The 19,923-nt window shown below is 53.8% G+C and overlaps 9 protein-coding genes; 4 read left to right on the top strand and 5 right to left on the bottom strand.

The window, feature by feature from the left end:
• The first annotated feature begins 3,098 nt into the window (after positions 1-3,098).
• On the top strand, positions 3,099-4,229 carry CHC_T00009577001 (Phosphatidate cytidylyltransferase). The gene has a single exon (XM_005711493.1). The coding sequence runs from the start codon at positions 3,099-3,101 to the stop codon at positions 4,227-4,229; it is 1,131 nt and encodes a 376-aa protein (XP_005711550.1).
• Positions 4,230-4,401: 172 nt separating this feature from the next.
• On the top strand, positions 4,402-4,866 carry CHC_T00007780001 (hypothetical protein). The gene has a single exon (XM_005711492.1). The coding sequence runs from the start codon at positions 4,402-4,404 to the stop codon at positions 4,864-4,866; it is 465 nt and encodes a 154-aa protein (XP_005711549.1).
• A 1,729-nt stretch (positions 4,867-6,595) lies between these two features.
• Positions 6,596-7,803, top strand: CHC_T00007779001 (hypothetical protein). XM_005711491.1 is given in 5 exon segments: positions 6,596-6,742; positions 6,743-6,820; positions 6,916-7,565; positions 7,669-7,714; positions 7,715-7,803. The coding sequence occupies 3 exon segments, from the start codon at positions 6,743-6,745 to the stop codon at positions 7,712-7,714; spliced, it is 774 nt and encodes a 257-aa protein (XP_005711548.1). The 5' UTR covers positions 6,596-6,742; the 3' UTR covers positions 7,715-7,803.
• Positions 7,804-7,816: 13 nt separating this feature from the next.
• Positions 7,817-8,599, bottom strand: CHC_T00007778001 (hypothetical protein). The gene has a single exon (XM_005711490.1). It carries the CDS (start codon positions 8,597-8,599, stop codon positions 7,817-7,819), a length of 783 nt encoding a protein of 260 aa, XP_005711547.1.
• Positions 8,600-9,212: 613 nt separating this feature from the next.
• CHC_T00007777001 (hypothetical protein) lies at positions 9,213-11,909 on the bottom strand. XM_005711489.1 is given in 2 exon segments: positions 9,213-10,793; positions 10,794-11,909. 1 exon segment carries the CDS (start codon positions 10,791-10,793, stop codon positions 9,213-9,215), a length of 1,581 nt encoding a protein of 526 aa, XP_005711546.1. The 5' UTR covers positions 10,794-11,909.
• A 596-nt stretch (positions 11,910-12,505) lies between these two features.
• On the bottom strand, positions 12,506-13,699 carry CHC_T00007776001 (hypothetical protein). The gene has a single exon (XM_005711488.1). The coding sequence runs from the start codon at positions 13,697-13,699 to the stop codon at positions 12,506-12,508; it is 1,194 nt and encodes a 397-aa protein (XP_005711545.1).
• Positions 13,700-14,757: 1,058 nt separating this feature from the next.
• Positions 14,758-15,252, top strand: CHC_T00007775001 (hypothetical protein). Its single transcript, XM_005711487.1, has one exon. It carries the CDS (start codon positions 14,758-14,760, stop codon positions 15,250-15,252), a length of 495 nt encoding a protein of 164 aa, XP_005711544.1.
• Positions 15,253-17,108: 1,856 nt separating this feature from the next.
• On the bottom strand, positions 17,109-17,386 carry CHC_T00007774001 (hypothetical protein). XM_005711486.1 is given in 2 exon segments: positions 17,109-17,248; positions 17,249-17,386. 1 exon segment carries the CDS (start codon positions 17,384-17,386, stop codon positions 17,249-17,251), a length of 138 nt encoding a protein of 45 aa, XP_005711543.1. The 3' UTR covers positions 17,109-17,248.
• Positions 17,387-18,977: 1,591 nt separating this feature from the next.
• CHC_T00007773001 (hypothetical protein) lies at positions 18,978-19,124 on the bottom strand. Its single transcript, XM_005711485.1, has one exon. It carries the CDS (start codon positions 19,122-19,124, stop codon positions 18,978-18,980), a length of 147 nt encoding a protein of 48 aa, XP_005711542.1.
• Between the last annotated feature and the right edge of the window lie 799 nt (positions 19,125-19,923).

Here is a 19,923-nt window from a genome sequence, read left to right as displayed (position 1 = left end):
CGTCACGGAAGCGGGCGAATTTACTTCATACAATATGAGTTGTACCGTAGTTGAGTTTCCGTGTTTTCTCCATCTTCTGCAGATGCTTTGTACTGTATACAGTCTTCCCTTTCCTGTTTGCCTTTCTTCTGTATTTCTATCCCCTTTTCATACCCCTCAAAACAACTTTCATAACACACTAGTATTTGGAAACATCTTCTCCGTACACAAAGTACACCGCACTACTTTTCTGTAAAGCAAACCACAGTAATGCAACTGTACAGTCTACCCTTCTACACAGTGCGCTACAGTGTGCACTGCACTCCCTGCCCGATGCTGGCTGCCTTTGTGCCCACTTTCCCCCGCCCACATCGTTCCACTACCTCGCTCCACCTTCCTCGTTCCCCAAAGCGCGCCAAGTAAGCCCCGCTATTAAAGCCCATCGCTGAGCAACGCATCGGTGTGCCATCACATTGACGTCTAGGCAACCTTCATCTGGAGAATGCCCTTGATCTGCATGGAAAGCCGACCGCTACCCCGGGAAACACTGTATCGCTGGTTCCCTCCCTTCCATTGTACCCATCCCCGGCCGGCAACGACTGAGTGAGCCCGCCGCCTTGTCTTTCTCTCCCCCAAATGCACCCCGTTCAAGCGCCGGCCTCCTGCGAGTCTACATGAATCTTTACAGCCCTCGCTGCCGCCTTATCCGCTCAATGAAGCCGCTCAATTGACGGACACATTGCCATCGTCGCAAAGCGTACAAACAAACCATCCCCTGCAAAACCTTCTACTTCATTTCTACACACCGTACTATCAACCAGCCACTCGCAAATCTGTCCATTGGAAGCACAACACAGAGCAGATGCGCCACCGACACAATCCGAAATCCACATACTGATAGTACTGTTGCATTTCCCGGACGTACTGTACTACACTGTATGCGGATCCAGCATGGCTGCGCCAAGTTTTATTTTCACCTTCTTTTTGTCGTGCGACGTGCTCCTCCTCTCGCATTATAACCTTCCAAAGTTGCTTCCTTGCAGAGGACCGCATCCTGTACGACACTTAACCGTCAAACCGAATTCATTTTCTCCTCTTGCAACACTGCCTGTCGACTTGTTTGACCCACCCTTTTCGAACCACTGTACCCTTACCCCTAACGCAGGATTCTGAACTACAGTATGCACATGGTTATTGTACTGTATGTTGTACAGTATATTGTTCTGTACAGTACCCGAGGTACGATACAACAAAGCGTCTACTGCTGCACGATATTGAATCGCCTTTGGTTGGCCTCATGTTCACTGTACAACCGTATCAAAGAGCTTCTATTCAAAGGAAGGCAGCATTGCTCTCTTTTCTATGTGACAAGATGTCATCTCTACACATCAAGTATCATCGAGACTAGACTACACCCCATCTTGCGCCAACCTCACCGAAGATGACAGTGGAGTATATTGTCCCTTTTGAATTATACAGTTTTCAAGCCTGAGTTTCAAGCTTGTTACGCTCTCCTCTTCGCGGCATGGAAACATGCCCATTTCATGTTTTGCCGGACAGACTGTGTCCTCAAACCAGTGCACTTCAACGCGTGTGTAGAGCGGGATATTCTCCACACATGTATCCATCCCTCATCGCACGGCTCCCCATGCGCCCACGACACTCCAACGCAGTCAGAAAGTGGTCAGGCATGCCAGGCTGGCATGCGAGGCATACGGCTGGTATTGCCAGCCGTATGCCTCGCGCCCTGCCCCTACACGCCGGTCGCATACAGCGTTCACGGAAGGGATTGTGAATCATGAAAGTGTCGAAACTGCATCGCAAGGCGATGACTGTACCGCGTCATGCGCGGTACACCCATCGCCTTGCATTGAAATACAATAATTTACTTGTAGTGTAGCGCTATCTGACGGTACGATAAGCAGGGTAGCATGGGAGCAAGGCAGCGCCATGACGAAGCATAGCTGGCGTTTTCCGCGCGTTGGAAACGGAGATCTGTTGCCGGCGCGAGGCAACTGCCAAGAGCAAGTGGCACATCTAACGACTTCGGCACGCCGAGGTGTTTCTAGCTACAGTACAGTCGTGTCTTAACGTAGCCTTGCACTGGTACAGTACCAGCAGTTACCAGTAACTGCTGCTAAGACTGCACCGTCAGCGTCATGGCTCTGCTTAACGTAGCGTTGCACTGGTACCAAGAGACCCCCCTTGGTATCTTTATTTACAACAGAGCTAAGACCCTTGGTAGGGTCTTAGCTCTGTTGTAAATACGTCAGCGTCATGGCTCTGCTTGCAGTGCAAGCCTTGCACTGCTAGTAAGACTGCACCGTCAGCGTATTGGCTCCCGACGGTGTTGAGCGCAGGCGCGTGCCTGTAATTCGGCGAAAGCCAACAGTCCAATGAAAAGGCTCCATGACCGCCACCATCGCGAGATGGTTGGCTGATGATGATTTAGGGTACGTACCATTGTAGAAATAATGATTAATCACTATCCTACCGACGACGGCGCAGCGGAGCGGCGCGCACCAGAGCCTTGCTCTGGTTGACATAAAGTGGAGTGACCGGGTCACTGTAGACCCGATCACCAGAGGAGACATCCTCACACATTCTCCATATCCCTGGGCTTTCCTTTTAGACGGCGCCGCGCATGGCAGTGTTGACACTGCACCCAGTGACCTGACCTGCGCTTGACATCAAGCTTCTGTGTTGCGCCAGCAGTGTTAAGCCTGCGCTGCAAGCTTGACACGGCAGCTCGTAGTTTACACTGTAACGCTGTTGCTCTCCCTTACAGTGTCGTTTACAGAAGAACGAGGACTGTAAGGAAAGAGCAAACGTGTAAGGCTTGGAGGAAGAGGAAACGGCCCTCAAGGGCCGTTTCCATGGAGGCGGGTTGCGGGTTTGGCGTGCGGCGGTGGCGGTGGCGGAGGAAGGACCTGTCAAGCGAGTAAATACTGGTGGCAGGCCACGCCTAGTGCTCCCCGCCGCCAGCATCCATTCATCCCTTCCGCGCAACCCGCGGCCGCTACGACGGCCCGTCGCGTCCCGCCAGCACCATCATACCGCCCCTCCAACTTCTGCTCCCCGGAAAACCTCTCCCCCTCCCCGTCCACGCCGCACGCACCATGCATCGTCTCCCGCGCCCCGCCTTCCTCCCGTGCACCCCGCTCCCCCCGGCGCTCTCCCGCCCCATCTCCACCCTCCCGCGCCCCGTCTCGCCGCCCTACCGATCGCCCGCGCGCCGCCCGGCGGCCCGCCTCTCCTCGCCCCCCCACGAGAGCCGCGCGACGCCGTCGGAGGACCCGCCCGCGCCCAAGCCGGCCCTGGCGGCGCCGTCCGACCCGGCTCGCCTGTCCTCGCGCTTCAAGACCCAGCGCCGCATCGCCGTCGGCTTCGCCATGGGCGCCGTCGTCATCGCCTTCGTCTTCTCGGGCCGCTGGGTCTTCGCCCTGGGCATGCTGGCCACCTCGCTCATCGGCCTCTACGAGTACTACCGCATGGTCGCGGCCAAGGGCCACCTCCCCGCGCACAAGATGGGCCTCTGCGTCACCGCCGCCACCACCCTCTCCAGCGCGTACGCCCCCGCCCTCGCGGACGTCGTCTTCCCCGTCGGCGGCACCATGATCTGCATCTACCTGCTCTTTCGCCGCAAACGAATCGCCACCATCGCCGATATCAGCACCACTTTTATGGGCCTGTTCTACGCGGGTTATTTGCCCAGCTTCTGGGTCCGCCTGCACGAATACACCGCAAGCTCGTCCCCGAACCTCGTCGCCGCCGCCATTGCCCGCCTGTGGCCTGCCGCGCTGGGCTTCAGCCCGATTATTACCGTCGGCTCTTTGCTCGTCTTCTGGACATGGCTCGCGACGGCAAGCGCCGACATCGGCGCGTTTTTCATCGGTAAGACCTATGGTCGCACCCGCTTTAGCAACATCAGCCCGAAGAAGACCGTGGAAGGCGCTGTCGCCGGTTTCGTCTGCTCGGCTGGTGTTTCCATCCTCGGCGCCTACCTCTTGCAATGGCCGCTGTGGTGGGCCACTGGCGCCGTCTATGGCACAACCGTCGGTGTGCTCGGCCTTTGCGGAGACCTTTTTGAGAGCTGTTTCAAGAGGGATGTCGGGTGGAAGGATAGCGGTTCCCTGTTCCCCGGCCACGGCGGCATGCTCGATAGGGCCGACAGCTACGTTCTTGTTGCCCCGTTGGTCTACTTTTGGGCGACAATGGTGCTCCCGTTCATTGCCAGGGTCGTGCTGTGAAATCACTTCATACCCGTTTTTTGTTCAAAGATTACTTGCACCGCACGGACTTGCACCGCACGAGCGTGCGCTGTCTATGCTTGGCAGAGTCCAATGACGAGCAGCGCGGAGAGTTTTGGCGTTTGCCTCGCTTCTCTCCCATAGACAGATCAAGGGTACCGGCCGGACATGGATGCGGTCCTGCATAGCTCTGGCCATTGCGTGCTCCTTCGCCGAGTCAACCCTAACATGGGGACGGCGGCGAGAACCGAATACCGTCCTTATCCCGCTGGTTCAAATCCACGCTCACATCCATTGTAATAGCTCTTCCTTTCTGAATGCGCAAAAGGCGATACCAATCGTGTGCAATTCCATGCACCGTAAACCACAACCGCCTCCTCCCGCCGCCGCATGCCGTCCAAAGTATCGCAGCTGTGTTCAGTATCAACGCTTGAAGAAAAAGCCCCATACCATTTCGCAGTCTAGAAGAGATCCTACGAAACTATTATCTCCCAATCCCTTCCTCCCAATTTCACGACATAGAATGATCTCAACGCCACATTCCTCATCGTCCTCCGAGCTCCCTGCATTCTTCGATGTCGGTGTGAGCGGTGTCATGTTTCTGTGCCGTGGACAACCCAACTACTGTCTTGCATAACTCGAAAACTCTTATTAAAAATATTCTGTGTGACAGTGACCACCTGCATACTTAGCATTTGAGGCCGCTGTGTGCAAGTCCCCGTTCTTGGAAATGCTATACGGCAAGGGGCCCGGGACTCCTTTAAAGATATGCATCCAGTCCCAAATTCCCCTCAAGCGTGCTTGGCTTTATCAATTCGCGCACGGTGCAGGCCCAGACAGTACAATAAGATCATTCGAGCTCCCCCTGTCATGTATACGTCCTTTTCTCAGGCCTGGGCGTTCATTCCTTCACGACGCAAGATTCCCTTTCTCTTGACGCCTCTCGGGTTCCATCATTCTCCCGCTTCTACCAGCGTGCAGTTGTACCATCACCTGTTCAATGCCTATGTAGAACGGGGCTCTAAATATTCAGCTTCGTTGACAACGTCCCAGAATCCTCTGACCTCAAAAAAGCGAGGATTTCGTAGAGGGATACATACCTTGTCTACAGTGTGCCTGCATGAGGTCTCCGGACCCACATATCTGTAGAATTTCAATCATTCTGAACTGGACTCTCTGAAGGAAAAACGACAGTCATCTAGCCAGCAGTTGTGTGCCAATAAATAATTGAATTCATGGAGCTCATGAAATCTCTGCGGTGTCTGCAACTCAACACCGTGACGACAAATGACATAAAACAATGTGCCCATGACATGCAAAATGTTCCCAGCGATACCTGCACCTACCCCGCAAGAAGCCACGAGCGGAACAGAAGGCATCCTGGCTTGAGGGCGCGAATCTCATCACCAAAAACTTCCCTAGCTAGCAACGCTTCAACGATGCAAAACCACGGTCGGAACACGGACTGGCGCGTTACATCTTCACTATGCGATTGTTCTGTCATTAGACGCATCCGAGCCTGTGTCCTCAGTAGTCAACCCGTGTACGTACCGCCCAAAATTACATCAACTTATGGGAACGCATATGGTGTCCAACTGGAGTTACATCAAGCTCTCTTGAGCGATATCAGGAGAAAACGTAGTGACGACACAACTGTTTGCGTGGCAGCATGGCCATGCTTGGCAGCAAACAGTGTCACAGTGCGGCATGTGAAGTATTTTCAGATGTCAAAGCAGAGGGGTGAGTTGTTACAGTAAGCTGTAACAAGTATAAAGGGAAGGACAAACGACATTTTGGGTACATTTCCAGCCTGTGGCGGGGACACCATCGATGGAGGAGCACTAGGGTTTCACGCTTAAAGCGCAAACAGCAAGGGGTGTGGAAGGGTATTACTGATCCAGCGTCGCCGAGGTTGGAATCGTCCCACACCTGAGCATTCAGGTGCATATCCAATGGATACTACACCATGTGGACCTCTGTGGAGAGACGGAGACATCCAGCAATGCCACGTGTCAAGGGCCATCTCTGATTGCTTTCTGATCTCGCTCTGTTGCTCCAATCTCGACAAATCACCTCGAGCACCCTCCGAAAAAAAATAAAAAGCGACCATTGTACGCCCTCCTAACCAATGCCATGGCCCGAACCCTCGCGCATGTCATCAACCACCCTTTAACACTCCGAGAACAACCGTACACTGTACAGTACATGCGGTGCAAAAAAACAAGCGAGTCGATCAAACTCCGTCATCTCCAGCCTTATTGACACCATTAGCCTACCGCCGGCCGCAATTTGCAACCGTCGCTCAACCCTCCAACACAACCGCCTTATCCACTTTTGCACTCAGGAGCAGAGTCAGGCTTTGCACGTTGGATCCTGCCCACCGCTGCTACATCCCCTTTGAGGCTAGAGTCTTGCTTGTTTCCCGCGCTTTTCCTGTGTTTGGATCACCCGTTGCTTTGCGCTCTCGTTCAAGTCTCCCTTCTTGCCCATTCTGCCTGAGTGAAACAGATATCATGTGGGGCCTCCAAAGACAAAATGCCCCCATTGGCGCCATGCCGATGCGCGTGGCCAAGATCCCCTTACCCTTTCTGGTAAGCACCTTTTTCCGCCTGCACTCATTCCCGCACCTGCAACCGCCACAATCTAACCACCCAAGCTCATTACCCCCCCGCCCCACACTGCGCAGGTCGCCGCTCGCGCCGACACCGATCACACGACCGGCCCCGGGCAAGTCGCCATCACTGGCCGCTACGACTCACGCAAAGACTCGTTCGCCGTCGATGCTGCGTACGCAATTGACGACAACAACACCGCGTACGCCACGTACGGCGTCACCGATGAGAAGCTCGTCGACCTCGGCCTCGAGACGGGCTTCACGGCGTACGGGAGGAGGAATACTCTTGACATGACATACAATCCACCCAAGGATAGCGCCAGTATCAAGCTCGCTGTCAGGCAGGGGAAGACCAAAATTACTGCGGCCTCGACGTTCTATAACATCCAGTCGAGCAAGCTCAGCGATCACTCGGAGCGCTATGAACTTGATGCCAAGTTGAGTGGCGTCGAGTCCCTAAAGATGTCGTTTGATGGCAAATCTAAGGCATCCAAAGTTAAGGTTTCAAGGAAGCTTGATCCTAAGAATAAGCTTGAGGCGGTCTATAACTATAAAGACCACACGTCCAGGAGTGCCAGCCTCACGTTCAAGCATCAGTACAGCAAGATACACACCTTATCCATTGCCACAGACTATGGTGACCGCAAGTTTAAGGCCGAATGGGATTGCAAGACTGACAATGGACCGTGGACTGTGACGACTGCGTTTCCGTTCAATGCGAGGTAAGTTCTGAAACATCCGCAAAACCGTACCTGCCCCGTTTTCTTGGCGTTTCATGAATGCACCATTTTAACATTTCTTTCTTATTTGCTTCATTCTCTCTAGTCCGCACAAGGGTGAATGGAAGATCAAGCGTCGTTTCGAATTTTAGATCTCATCCGTAGCTTGTTGACCCTGACATGAATATAATTGTGGTTCATTTTGGCACAGAAAGAGCCCTTTCCATACCTGTTTTGATGAGCTGTGGCCTGCTTTAATCAGCAGGGCCTTCCTGTGACTGCGCCTTATTTCCTATGGGCAGTGGTGCCTCGTGACAGCATGTCAGCTTCTGCATGAATGGCAACGATTCTCTGAGCAAGCGAACGCTGCCGATACTCAGGGCGTTCGTTGTGTGCGTTACTGTAGCTTCCTCGTACGCCTTGTTAAACAGACGCTGTAGTTGGTCAGTTGAAATAGCCGGCGATGACCGCCACCGCAGCACAGTTGAGTGAATGATATTTGGAACCCTGACGTCTTCCATGTTGACATCAGAGATTTCCGGAAGTGTAGCTTGAAAGCAGGCCATCTCCTCTTCCAAGCATCTGCGCAATGAATTCATTGCGCCAGACTTGTCATCAAACAGAAACACACCGACGCCGTTGTCGAAAACTTGAGGTCCACAGAGGTCAAACGTGCTGTTTTCGACGCTCTCAGGCCAATTGGGCTTTTGCTCCATGCGCTCAAGTGCGCTTCTCCAAAACGATATAATTCTCTCGGGATGATGTAGTGCGGCTTTTTTGAATGGACGCACCGTTGCGACAGTACAATGTAATGTATGAGGTGGGTAGAGCAGATAATGCGTATCAAGAACTCCTGCATCTTCGAGCAATTCCTTAAGATGACAGCAAAAGGTCTCGTAGAAAGAGATGAGAGGAGACGGAGCTGGATGGAGTATTGTGATGACGAGGCCGAATACTGGCGGAGAACCAGATGTCTTACCTCGTTCTCCGCTTAGCTCATCTGATGCAAGCACTGGGTCCGGACTGATTTTCGGCATGCTTGTCGGCATGTAGGTTTGTGCGAATACCCAGACGGGCTGTTATGGTTTACAAAGTGGAGGGAAAGGGTATTTTTATCAGTCACCTTCCTATCGAGGTGTGATCTGTTCGGGTGTTGAAGAATTGAGGAAATTATTTCGTAGCTCAATTTTCAGGCTCTTCATCCGCTGGGGCATTGCGTGTTTCCCATTGCGTGTTTCCCATTGCGTGTTTCGCAGCAGAAGGTTTCATTCAACGTTTGAAGAATGCCCCCAGAATGCCCCCAGAATGCCCCCCAGCCAGTCGATGCGCGACTGACCGCCGCAGCAAGGGGTTCTTCAATAATCTCGAAACACTTGCTCTTCAAGTGACGCAGTTTCTGCAAATGCTTTACCACAAGGTTTGTCGCTCAATGAACACTGTGAAGGCAGTTGCGCGCTATCGTACCCTGGGAAGGGCAGGTGCATCCCTTAGACAAGTTCATCCTTGTTTGGATTTACAGTTAATACCTTTTCGGATTTCACCGAATCTGACGGCAGACAACGCTGAGCTATCGACATCCTAGACGCTTTCAGCCGAGCCTCGAAAAATCATCCGTAGAATCTTTTCTACATAAAGGATCCTTCTGTTTCTCTATTTCCCGGGAGCGTCTTCAAACAAGTCAGCAAGTACATCAACCGTCCCCTGCGCAATCTCGTCCTTGTCCGACACATAGAACTTGTATCTCCGTTGTTCTGGCCTTGCACGCATAAGCCCGGCCTTCTTGATCTTGTCGGGGTCGTACACTTGTTGCATCTCCTTCTCCATCGATTGCGGCGTCCGCGAATCTCTCCCAAATGGTGCCAACAGTAACGTATGAAACGCGAACGCAATCGGCGATCGCATGGGCGGCACATAGTTCCCTTGTAACCGCGCCAGTTGCAACCGCTCTGTAGCGTCATCGCGCATGTGGTTGACAAGCTCATGACGCTCATTGTCGAAGCGCCAGGCACCTAGCTGCGACCGCAACGCCTCCGCGTTCTCCACAAAATATGCCTCTGCCTCCTTGACAGCATTCCGCACCATCTTCTCTACGCGGCTATTGATGCGAATACGAGCAAGCTTCCCACGAAAGATTTGATAGGACACCTCGCGCAGCTTTAAAATCTGCTTTGTGAACAAAGCGTAGCACTCGGCTAGAAGCACCGAGCGGAGTTCATTTCGCTTTCTTGGGAAAGACTTAGTTGCCTTATGGGCAGACGCGTCGGTGTCAAAAACATCGAGGGTACGGCGAATGAGCGTGTCAGCCTCGGAGCCAAAGTTGCGAATAATTCGTCCTTGTTCGACTGTGCTTCGCCACTGCTTGGCCGTGCTCTTGAACTTGTCGAGGACGGTGGTCATGACGGCGCCACAAGCAAACGTAGCATCAAGCTCGTGGTCAGCGGGAAGGTCCACCTCTCCCGCGGGATCGTCGAGGACGAGAGCGGTGACCCTCTCAACGGACGCCTGAAACGAAGCTGCGGTGACGCCGGCATCTGCGTACTCTCGGTTCGCGGACTGCAGCATCTCGCCAAGGCCTGCCACAGCGTGATGGTAATCCTCTGGCGCGACTGAGGAAGATGGGAGGAAGGCGATGCGAGTGTCGAACAAGTCGGCGAACTGGGTCGCGGCGTATCCATTGGGGAGCGAAAAAGAGGCATACTCCTCCTCTGTGTAATCATTAACAAAACTTGTGACATCTTCCTCAGAAACAGCGGTATCATCAAAGTCGTGAACGACGACAAGGAGCAAACGCGGATTTGGAAGCGGCGGGGCGGTACCTGCGGCGCGGAGGGCGAGCGAGTTTTCGACCGCTCTCAGCGTAGCATGCAGCGCAGAGGTGCGCGGGCGCAGAAGATCCTGCTGTCTGACGGAGACGACGAGGACGCCCGCGAGGGCGACAGCGAGGACAAGAGCGGCTTCCCGTTCGGCAGCGACGTGTCTGTCTGCGACGTCGAGCCCCTCGAGCGCGAGCACCAGCGGGCCATCCGGACAAGCGGCTGCGCGCAAAGGCGGGAGCGGGTCGGTGTCTTTCGGGTGCGGGTCAGCGTCGGGCAGAGGGATGGAGAGGGCGAGGGCGGAATTCGCGAGGGCCGTGGCGCGGGAATTGACGGCGCCGATGGATGCCACGACGGCGAAGCCGTCTGCGGCGTTCGCCGTGGCGGTCGAGAGAGCGTGGATCCGTGCGGCGACCATCGCTCACGCTCGGACGGGGTCGCGATGGGGCGTGGGTGAGAGGGGAAAGAGGTGAGGGAGGGGGGCTGCAGGTGAGCTCAGGAGGGGATTTAGAACGTTGGGCTCAATCTCCGGGTACGGGCGCGTGCAAAAGGGAATGCGAAGCAAGAGCGCCGATTTGGAGGGATCACAAAACACACCGCCGACGGAGATCGTATTTCAATGAAATTACTCACCCCCGTTTTCCACCTACAGTATTCTCAATCTCTACACCAACCCTACACGTGTATGCTGCCGTTGGATGCCTCACCCTGATGAGGTGGGGCAAGGAATTCAACTACCTACGTGCGATTGTATAAAGGCATCGACTGCCTAGCCATGGTTGTAAGAGAAAGGGCTACGCAAGGCAAAATTAATCAACAGTAGCCTCGTTCTTTTGTCACACCACCGCGCAAAGGTGAGTATCAAACTATTAAACCTTTACTCCAAAAAGCATTACGCCTTCGCAGTTCCATACAACTACCAATCAACTGTCGCACGACCTCTACGCACAAGCCCAGTCGTAGAACGAATGAAGCAAGAACAAAAAAAGTCGCCCGAACAGCGCAATTAAATCATAAAAAGAAAGTCAGCGATCCGATGATCCACTCCACCATCATGCCGCAACCGCCTCCAAAAACGCGCAACACGTACCTTAAAGAAGTCCGGAAACGGGCCATATTTCTTGAGGTTCGGCTGGGTGAACGAGCCCCTCGTGCCCTTCGTGGAGACGCCCCTGCCATCGCCGGAGGGCCAGGACTGGTCGGACGGCGGCACGGGCTTGTTGGGGACGAACTCGTCTGGGTTTGCGTAGGAGAAGAGCGGGGCCTCGTCTTTGCTGGCTGTTGTAAACGCCTTGATCGGGGCCATCGACACTGAGATGCCGGCCTCACCGTCGAACTTGATTGTTGGCGCGCGGTTGCGCTGGTACACCGGGAAATACGTGTCCACGGCAGAGAGCTGCTCGGACATGCGCGGGCAGGTGCGGCGGTTGGTCGCCGCGCGCGCGGGAAGGGCCGCGCCGGTCATGAATGCGGCTGTCATTGCTTTTGATGTTGCAAAGTAGCGTTCAACTTCGGTCTGAAGCTACAATGGTGCGAGCCGAAGACAGAATTGCGCTGGTCATGGGCAGTGTGAGGCCCACACTGTGTAACCTACATTTCGGCCTTGGGAGCTCCGAGGTCAAATTTTTGGTGGTCGCTTTGCTAGAAAAATTTCCAAAAAATACTTTTCGATACCTTGCTGTGCTACTCCCTCATTCCGAGATGGGCGAGCACATCGAGATGAGCATGTCAAATCCGGATCTTCGATGCGTCATCAGTCTCGACGAATTAACCATGGCTGCGAAAAGTGCTGCACGTTTTGTCATCAGGATCTTGGTTCTGAACTGTTCTACAGTAATACAACAGTCATGCTTTTCTGATGCTCTTCGAAATATGCACAACATCGCTTGCTCTCCCCTTCTTTCAATTGTAGCTCCATGAGGCAGGGAGGTGTGATCGATGCCTTTCACCAGTGCGCACTGCATCAGTATGCACTCCATAGTGATGAAAGGCATCAAATCACACCTAGAGTGGACTGAGTAGGGTATAGTACATATATTATACAGTCTATTTCTTGAGTATAGAGAGCGTTCCCTAAGAAAACAGACCAACAAAGCCTTCTCGTCTTTTATCGTTCCGACAGTCAACCATCTATTTCAAAACTGATGCCTCAGGAGACGACAACCTCGCCCGTGTAAGTGTGATAAAGCTCTCCAAGTCCTTCACCTTACCCACCCCAGCTTCTTCAAGAGCACTGCGCAGCATATCAAGCCTTCGCTCAAACAAACCCCAGTGATACTGTCTCAGCATCTCATCCTGATACCCGCCCGCCAGCAGCCTCGGCGCCTCATTCCGCACCAATTTCAGAGCCGCATCAACATTCCCATCCCCCAAATGCGTCCCTACACAAAACGTAAGCGTCCGCACATCATGTCGAACCCCAATGCTCTCCATGACATCCAACACCCGCCTCATCTCACGCACATCGCACGCCATCTCCACAGCCCCCAGCACTCCATTCACCTGCCCAGCCGACACCTCTAGCCCAATAATTTCACCGTCCGCCACTCGTTTCAGCACGTCGACCGCATTGCCCAGTCTAAAACACATCGTCTGAACGCGCAAATACCGATGGAGAAACGCCCCACGCACCCGTTTCAGCACTTTGCTTCTTGGCTTTGACGACCCGTAAGCCTGCAGAAACGCCTCCCACTGCTCCTCAACCCGATCCGCGACGGCCATTCTCGCCTTTGTCGTGTCCTCCTCCGCTCCCCCGGACTCCCATCCGACCTTGAAATGCTTTTCATATCCCGCCATCAGCGCCGAGAACGCATGTTCCGATGGCGTGCCCTCCTCTGCAATATCCTTGAATAACTTCTCGAACCGCTGCAGCGATCCTGCAGCCGTGAGCACGAGCAGCGCCGTATTTCTAAACCTTGGCGTCGGCTCCGGCACCATATCCACGAGCTGCTCAATCCGCGCCGTATCCAATGTCCTTTTCTCCGCCTTCGACGTCAGCGTCAACAACAGCGACGCTACGGTCCTCTCGCGCGGCTGCAGCCCCTTCTGCACGGCTTCGTCGAAAAGCCACTCAGCCTGCCGCGGCCTGCCGAGCGCGCGCAACGCGTCGATTGTGAGATGCACCAGCGAATCTGTCAACCCAACGTCACGCGCAAGAGCAACGTCGACCACGGCCACGGCCACCCCGGGATGACCCAGTTTCGTCAGCGCCTTGACCAGCACCCCCCACGCCACCGTGTCGCGCCCCAACTTGAGCTCGTCCAGCTTTTCGCCGAGCACGTATTTGCGCTTCCAATCCAGCGTGCCAAAGTCGTCAAACTGCATGACGCGCAGCGCATCCTCATGCTGCTGCACGGCGGTATACGCGACGGCGATCAGCGAGCGGGCCGACGAGACGAGCCTGGGGCTCCTAGCGGCATGCCCGAAGGGGACGCTTTCGATTCGCGCGAGGGCGTTTTCCGCGAGCGCAAACTCTTCCGCGGGCAGGCAGGCCTCAATGGCCATGATGATGGCCCTGACGGACGGGATGCGGCCGATGCGCTGCACGTCGTCCAGAACGGCGAGGGCTTCCTCGCCGTGCGCGTACTGCCGGCACTCCTCGAGCCGCTCGCGGAGCAGGTCCGAGTCCGACTCGGAAACCGGCGAGCCCGACGCGTGCAGCGCCATCACCTTGCGCCACGGCTTCGCCGCCGTCGCGCCGCCATCCTCGTAGATGAGGGCGTCGTAGAGATCCGTGACGCGCGCGGGGCGGGCGCGCTTCTGGAGCGCAGGGGATACCGGGCGAGGGGGGACGGGGGGATGGCGGTCATCGGAGGCTTCTATAGTAGGGGTGCTGGTGGATTGGGTAGTCAGGGAGCAGAAGTGAGTTTTGTGTCGAAGAAAGGGCGGGGTTGAGAGTCGGGAAGTTGAGCCGTGGCAGCCCGCTCGGTGCAACAGCGAGCCGAAGCGGCGCATTGTTGAGGTTGGGATCGTCAAGACAAGGAAAGGGGAACAGCATTGCCGCAGATTGCCATGGTGGTTGATATCCGCTCGCGGCGATGCCGTGAGCAACTGGGACGTGAACCAACAGTCGCCGTCATCCGCCTTCTGCCTTCCGCCGTGCCGTATTCGCAGTGACAAGATCGCGTGACATCACGAGGTCAACCAGATGACAAGGGCCAATAGAAACGGCGAAATAGACATCACCACAAGTAGTCATATGACAAGTGTTCATTGTGTTTCGTGACCGATCAAGTCATTCTCGCTGTTTGACCCCCCCGCTGTGAGCACCTTCCTAACATGTTACCATCAAACCCCCCTCTGTCCTGTGATAGAACACTGCCGACCTCTCCCCCCTTCGTCTCACATCCGATCGCTGCACACGTGAAACACATCTGAGCAACATGAGAGGAACCTTCGCGCTCCGGGCTCGCCAAGTCATGAGCTGTCGCCGTCGGCTCCTCGCGACGCGACCAGAACAGCCCGCCCGCCCGTTGGACTCTCAAAAGGGTGTGATGCAATTCATCGACGGCGAAGGCGGCGCGGGAGCCTCTCGCAACGGCCGTGCGTGGCGCACGTCCGAGCTGCGTCTTAAGTCGTACGACGACCTGCACCGCCTGTGGTTTATTCTCCTCAAGGAGCGCAACATATTACTGACAGAGAAGGAGTGGTGCCGATCGCACGGCCGCCACTGGGTCAACGGCCAGTCCAATTTGTACAAGGTGAAGAGATCCATGGCAAGGATCAAGGGCGTCGTGGGGGAAAGGCTCCGCGCTTTCAGGGCGAAGAAGGGTAGAGACGCCATGGTGAAGGAGAGCGATGCACCGCGCGGCTTGGCCGATGCTCTCGGAGAGCCGACCGCCCATGGCCCAGAGGGTGTTGTCACGAGAACTCCCTGACTCATTACATCGATGCTTCCCTCGCTCCTTTCAGGTACAACTTGTCTTCACCTCAGCCCTTGCTCCAGCTGCTGAATGAGATTGTTAATCTCCTCGTCGCTGTTCTCGTTGTTCATCCTCTGCGCTTGAACATCCCTCGAGAAAGTCGGGCCGTACCGATCAAAGAAGTCATCCGTCGTGCAAATTTCTCGCGTCCGTTCCTGACCTCTTCCTTCTGCAGATCTCCGTGAGGGTTTCGCGCGCTCCAAAATGCAGCACTCGAGCACATCCGTCCAGATTCTCGCCGCGTTGGGAGCATTGTATCCGCCACCCCCGAGGATAAGCGTGGGCTTATCGTACGAGAGGATCCGCTCGACGCATCGCACGTACGCCTCGCCGGTCAGGTTGAAACCGCCGAGCGGATCCCCGCTGGCGCCGTCGACGCCGCACTGCAGGACGATCGCGTCGGGGCGGTAGTGCGCGTAGACCTTCTCGACGCATGCTGTAAACGTCCTTGCGTACATTTCATTGTTGATGCCGCGCCGCAGCGGAATGCGGATCGCTGTCGATTTTGTAGCTGACTTTGTGGCAAAGACTTGGCGTGGTGTGTTGGGGTAAAAACCTGTTTCGCATAAGTGAAACGATAGTGTCGCGACTGTGTTTGTGAACAAAAATGCGTTTTCGACTCCATCGCCATGGTGAACGTCGATATCAACGTAGAACACTCTATTGATCCGAGGACATAACAAAAGGATCTTACAAGCAACCACGATGTCATTCACTGGTCCATTGTGGTTTGAGAGAACACATAGCGACAGAGAAATGTTAGTGACGGTAGATACATACTATCGTGAACAGCCAACACAGGCGTGTATCCTTACCATAGCAGAATCCATGTGCTGAATCCGATGCAGCGTGATGTCGGCCTCCTTCAAACCAGCATGCCACTGACGCACTCCCTCGAACTAGATGTTCCGCCGCAAGAACAGCCCCACCTACGGTGTACCTCGCCATTTCCCACATCCCGGTAAATGCCGGGCAGTCGTCGACGAGCCCCGCTTCTTCCAATTGTTCAGCAATGTCATCGCCAGTGCTTTCAAACATTTCGCAGTCGGACTCTTCCTCACTGCTGTCGCGACAGCACGCAGAGTCTGGCGATAGATGACGGTCAATGCTCGCTAGCAGGTTCAGGTATCGGTGGGAGTGAGCCAGGGCCAGCTCCTCAACCGTCGCCTTTCGGGCTTCAACTACTGTGCATTGATTATCTAGTTCGCTGGAATCTATAAGACAGCGCACTATACATGCTCGATCTCTGCTCCGTGAGATTGGGGACAGCGTGCTCAAAAACTCGAACCGTCTTGGTGGTCGCACGTAGAGAGCTGCCGGCTGCGAAGGAGAATCAAGCATACTGAAAGCCGTGTAGAGAGGAAATTTCCCGTCATCATAAGCAAAGAGGAGCCGCCCCGTTTCGCCACCGTCATGGATCTACCCTTGACAGTGTTGAAGAGTAGTTGACGTTGAGCGCCACAACTGAAAATGCCTCTCTACTGTACTCTATCTGATCCCAGCTGTAAGGCTGAATTCAACGATATAACACTCAACCCCGCTGCCGCAGACCACCTTTGCGTGTACAGCACTCTCAAGGAAGTGCTAAACTGGACGAGCATTTCAGAATAATGATTCATCCTGTTCTGTAGATGCGGCACAGGGTGCCACAGATGTTTTCCCGTTTTCTCACAATGATCGATTCAGTACACAGTCACTCCTCGGATATTGCGGGATGTTGAAAGCCTTTCCTGATTCAGAACAGCCTCTCGAACGTAAATGAACCTCCTTGTACGGATAGAAACCTCAGGTTCCTAGCGGGGAGTCTTGTGTGCAGGTCATTTATGAAGCTTTATTCATTACTCTGTCGTAAATGAACACGGTATCCCACTCTATGAACCTGCCTGTTTCCTATCCTTTCGAAGTTCGGGCGCCCGTTAAAGTGGATCAGAGTCTACAGTCACCAAAATACTCAATGACCGCACTGCAATTTCCATTGCAGTACCTTGTCGTTCTTCGCCCCTTCTCGCGGAATCTCTCCGGCAATTGAATGTAGATTGCTGCTCCCGTGCTCAATCCAATTAGCAGAGAATGTCACCACCCGATCCATGACATGTTTTGCCGCCTCAGATTGAATGCTACATCGCAACAGATTGCAGAAGTATGTAAAGAGGCATAGTTTCTAAATTTTGAAGAGGTGTGGCAGATTGGCACTCGCGATGTCCTTCAACACCACCTTGCCTATCGACATGGACACTGCTGACATCGGTGACGTCTTCTGGCGCCGTTCCACGGCGCGACGAGGATGCAGTGTCATTGTAAGAAGCCACCGTTTTGTAGGCATATTACAACTTCAGCAATCCGCGGAGCACATATCCCAGTACTTTCAGTTCGAAACTACTCAGGGAAATGTAGGCGAGGCTTCCCGCTGTTTTGTATCAAAAGTGAATATGTCGCTTTCACGAAATGTCCGTGCTGGATGCCGAGAAATGCTTTCTAAGAGTGCCCCTTCTGATGATCTCGAAAAACTCTCGTGACGTCTTGGCAGATACGCAGTAAGGAAGTAAAAGTGCCGTTGCCTCGCTCTATCTGCCTGTTTGATGAAGACGCGACAAGGGCTAAAGCTTACCCTTGGTGATAGATAGCCCATTGTCGATTGGTGACCTCATACTGTAACAGACCCACAAATCAATGCCTGCCTCAAGAAATGAAGCGGATAAAAATTGCTGTTTTCCTCATACGTCATGCATTGCGCCCCAAAAATCTGAAGGGGTGATCGAAGACCAGGTACTGTACCGGTACCCGTCAGAAGCGTAGAATACCGTGCTGTACCAAGGGTACCAAGGGTACTGTAGATACTGTAGTCTAGTGTCTATTGGACAATGCGCCTCATTCGAGGATTTCGCCTCATATGAGGCTTTTTTGCCGCGCCGTTTCTGGCGCAAAGAGGGAGAACTGAAAGCCATAGTTACCGCGAAACAGTAACAGTAAGAGTAAAAAACAATGTCCAAGTCCCTTGAAGGCACCTAGAATGCACGGTATTTAGGAGGGTCTTTCTAATGCTCTGACAGACAGGAAAAATCCTCATGATCAAAAACGTCCGTCCAATAGACACTAGTGGCAAGCACAACTACGTCTTGTTTTCCTTGTATGAGTACCCTTGGGTACAACATAACTGGATTGTTTCTGCAACGAGCAACTGAGACGAAGTCTCGGACTCTACTTGCCCGTACACCCTGTCGAATCTTCGCAGCCATCCCGATTGGCGGAAGGTGCACATTGACAACGCGTTTCTGTGTTTCTAGTCAAAGCATTGGTGATGGATGACGTGCATAACAGGCTGCCCCGTTGGACACTTTTATCCTTTGCTATAGGTGTCGCAACTGTGACAGTATCACTGCTCACGGACTGGTTCAATACCGCGACGCTAGAACCAACATCTCCAGTCTCTTTATTCAACGTCGTATCGCTGGCCGGCTTGTCAGGGATAGCTGCACTCAACCTAGACAAGGACGCGCGCACAAACCGCACAATCTGGGAAACTGTGAACACAAACTCATTACACGCAGGGCTGGAGCGCATCGAAGTAGGGGCTTGGGTTCCTCCGCATTCGCATACAACAGAAGAAATTATCGTCGTTTGCGCGGGCTCGGGATTGGTTTACGATGAGAATGGCTACAGCAAGCCGATGAAAGTTGGAACTATGGCTCACATCGCTGCACACTCGCGACATGCGTTTCGAAACGTTGGCGATGAACCGCTGCTGATAGTATGGTTGTTCCCAACGAAAGCTGCGTCGAACAAGTTTGAATTTCGGCAAAGATATAACCCGCCATAGCTCCCCTCATGTTTCACGGCAGGGGCCTATCTCTCACGACATTATTCTCATAGTTTCTAAAAGTATTGCAAACCTCTTTCCACATGCCCAACTTGACGAATGTACATAATTATGACTTTGACAGCTGTACATTTCAACTGATGCGTTTGGAACAAAAGCCTGCTAGTCTCTTTAATGACCCCAGCGTTACTCCCAGTTGAAAATAAACCTGCGCCTTATAGAAATTTGTAACCCATCTACGCCGTATCATCTGATGCGGCAGTGCGTTTCTGCTTTAGCTCTTCTCGCGCTTTTTCAATTTCAGCCTTGCCCTTCGGGGGGGTCGGTCCCTCGGGCGGGTAGACGATGTACGCAGTCTTTGTGAACGTCAAGGGTAGCAACATTCGTAAGAGCGAACTTGTGGTTAGCTGAATCATTTGTATAGCGTCGCATTCGAGCCGGTGCTCACCAAGACCTAGGACTTACTTTGTGGATCATTTTTTCCAGGTACGGGTAGGCGCCTGTGCCCAAATAAACTGTCGCTGCAATCGGAGTAGCGACATAGATCGTGAACTTTAAGACCTCAAGCCACTGGCGACCGGCATGTCCACTTGCCATGGCGAAGAGCTGTCGGAAATTCAGACTGCCTGCCGCTGCCTCGTGCAGCGTCTTTCTTCATACTGTAGTCACTCAAAGATAAAACATGGGACAAAGTGTACTCTGTACTGTAGTCGCAAATATTTTAATCGAAAATTATTTTCGATGTTTTCCATTGTCAAATTGGCTGAGACCAACCCCGTCTATTCCCCTGCTTGCATACTGAACTACTG

The sequence above is a fragment of the Chondrus crispus genome, genomic scaffold (genome assembly GCF_000350225.1).
Source record: "Chondrus crispus Stackhouse genomic scaffold, scaffold_84, whole genome shotgun sequence".
Taxonomy (NCBI): domain Eukaryota; phylum Rhodophyta; class Florideophyceae; order Gigartinales; family Gigartinaceae; genus Chondrus; species Chondrus crispus.
This window is presented reverse-complemented; position numbering and strand designations above follow the sequence as displayed.

What these genes read in the sequence shown, in the direction of transcription:
- CHC_T00009577001 (XM_005711493.1), top strand. Translation starts at nt 3,099, where the DNA reads ATGCATCGTCTCCCGCGCCCCGCCTTCCTCCCGTGCACCCCGCTCCCC.
- CHC_T00007780001 (XM_005711492.1), top strand. Translation starts at nt 4,402, where the DNA reads ATGCGGTCCTGCATAGCTCTGGCCATTGCGTGCTCCTTCGCCGAGTCA.
- CHC_T00007779001 (XM_005711491.1), top strand. Translation starts at nt 6,743, where the DNA reads ATGTGGGGCCTCCAAAGACAAAATGCCCCCATTGGCGCCATGCCGATG. An exon ending in AGATCCCCTTACCCTTTCTG is followed by an intron (nt 6,821 to 6,915) that starts GTAAGCACCTTT and finishes CACACTGCGCAG; the next exon opens with GTCGCCGCTCGCGCCGACAC. An exon ending in GCGTTTCCGTTCAATGCGAG is followed by an intron (nt 7,566 to 7,668) that starts GTAAGTTCTGAA and finishes CATTCTCTCTAG; the next exon opens with TCCGCACAAGGGTGAATGGA.
- CHC_T00007778001 (XM_005711490.1), bottom strand. Translation starts at nt 8,599, where the DNA reads ATGCCGAAAATCAGTCCGGACCCAGTGCTTGCATCAGATGAGCTAAGC.
- CHC_T00007777001 (XM_005711489.1), bottom strand. Translation starts at nt 10,793, where the DNA reads ATGGTCGCCGCACGGATCCACGCTCTCTCGACCGCCACGGCGAACGCC.
- CHC_T00007776001 (XM_005711488.1), bottom strand. Translation starts at nt 13,699, where the DNA reads ATGCAGTTTGACGACTTTGGCACGCTGGATTGGAAGCGCAAATACGTG.
- CHC_T00007775001 (XM_005711487.1), top strand. Translation starts at nt 14,758, where the DNA reads ATGAGAGGAACCTTCGCGCTCCGGGCTCGCCAAGTCATGAGCTGTCGC.
- CHC_T00007774001 (XM_005711486.1), bottom strand. Translation starts at nt 17,386, where the DNA reads ATGGATCGGGTGGTGACATTCTCTGCTAATTGGATTGAGCACGGGAGC.
- CHC_T00007773001 (XM_005711485.1), bottom strand. Translation starts at nt 19,124, where the DNA reads ATGAGGGGAGCTATGGCGGGTTATATCTTTGCCGAAATTCAAACTTGT.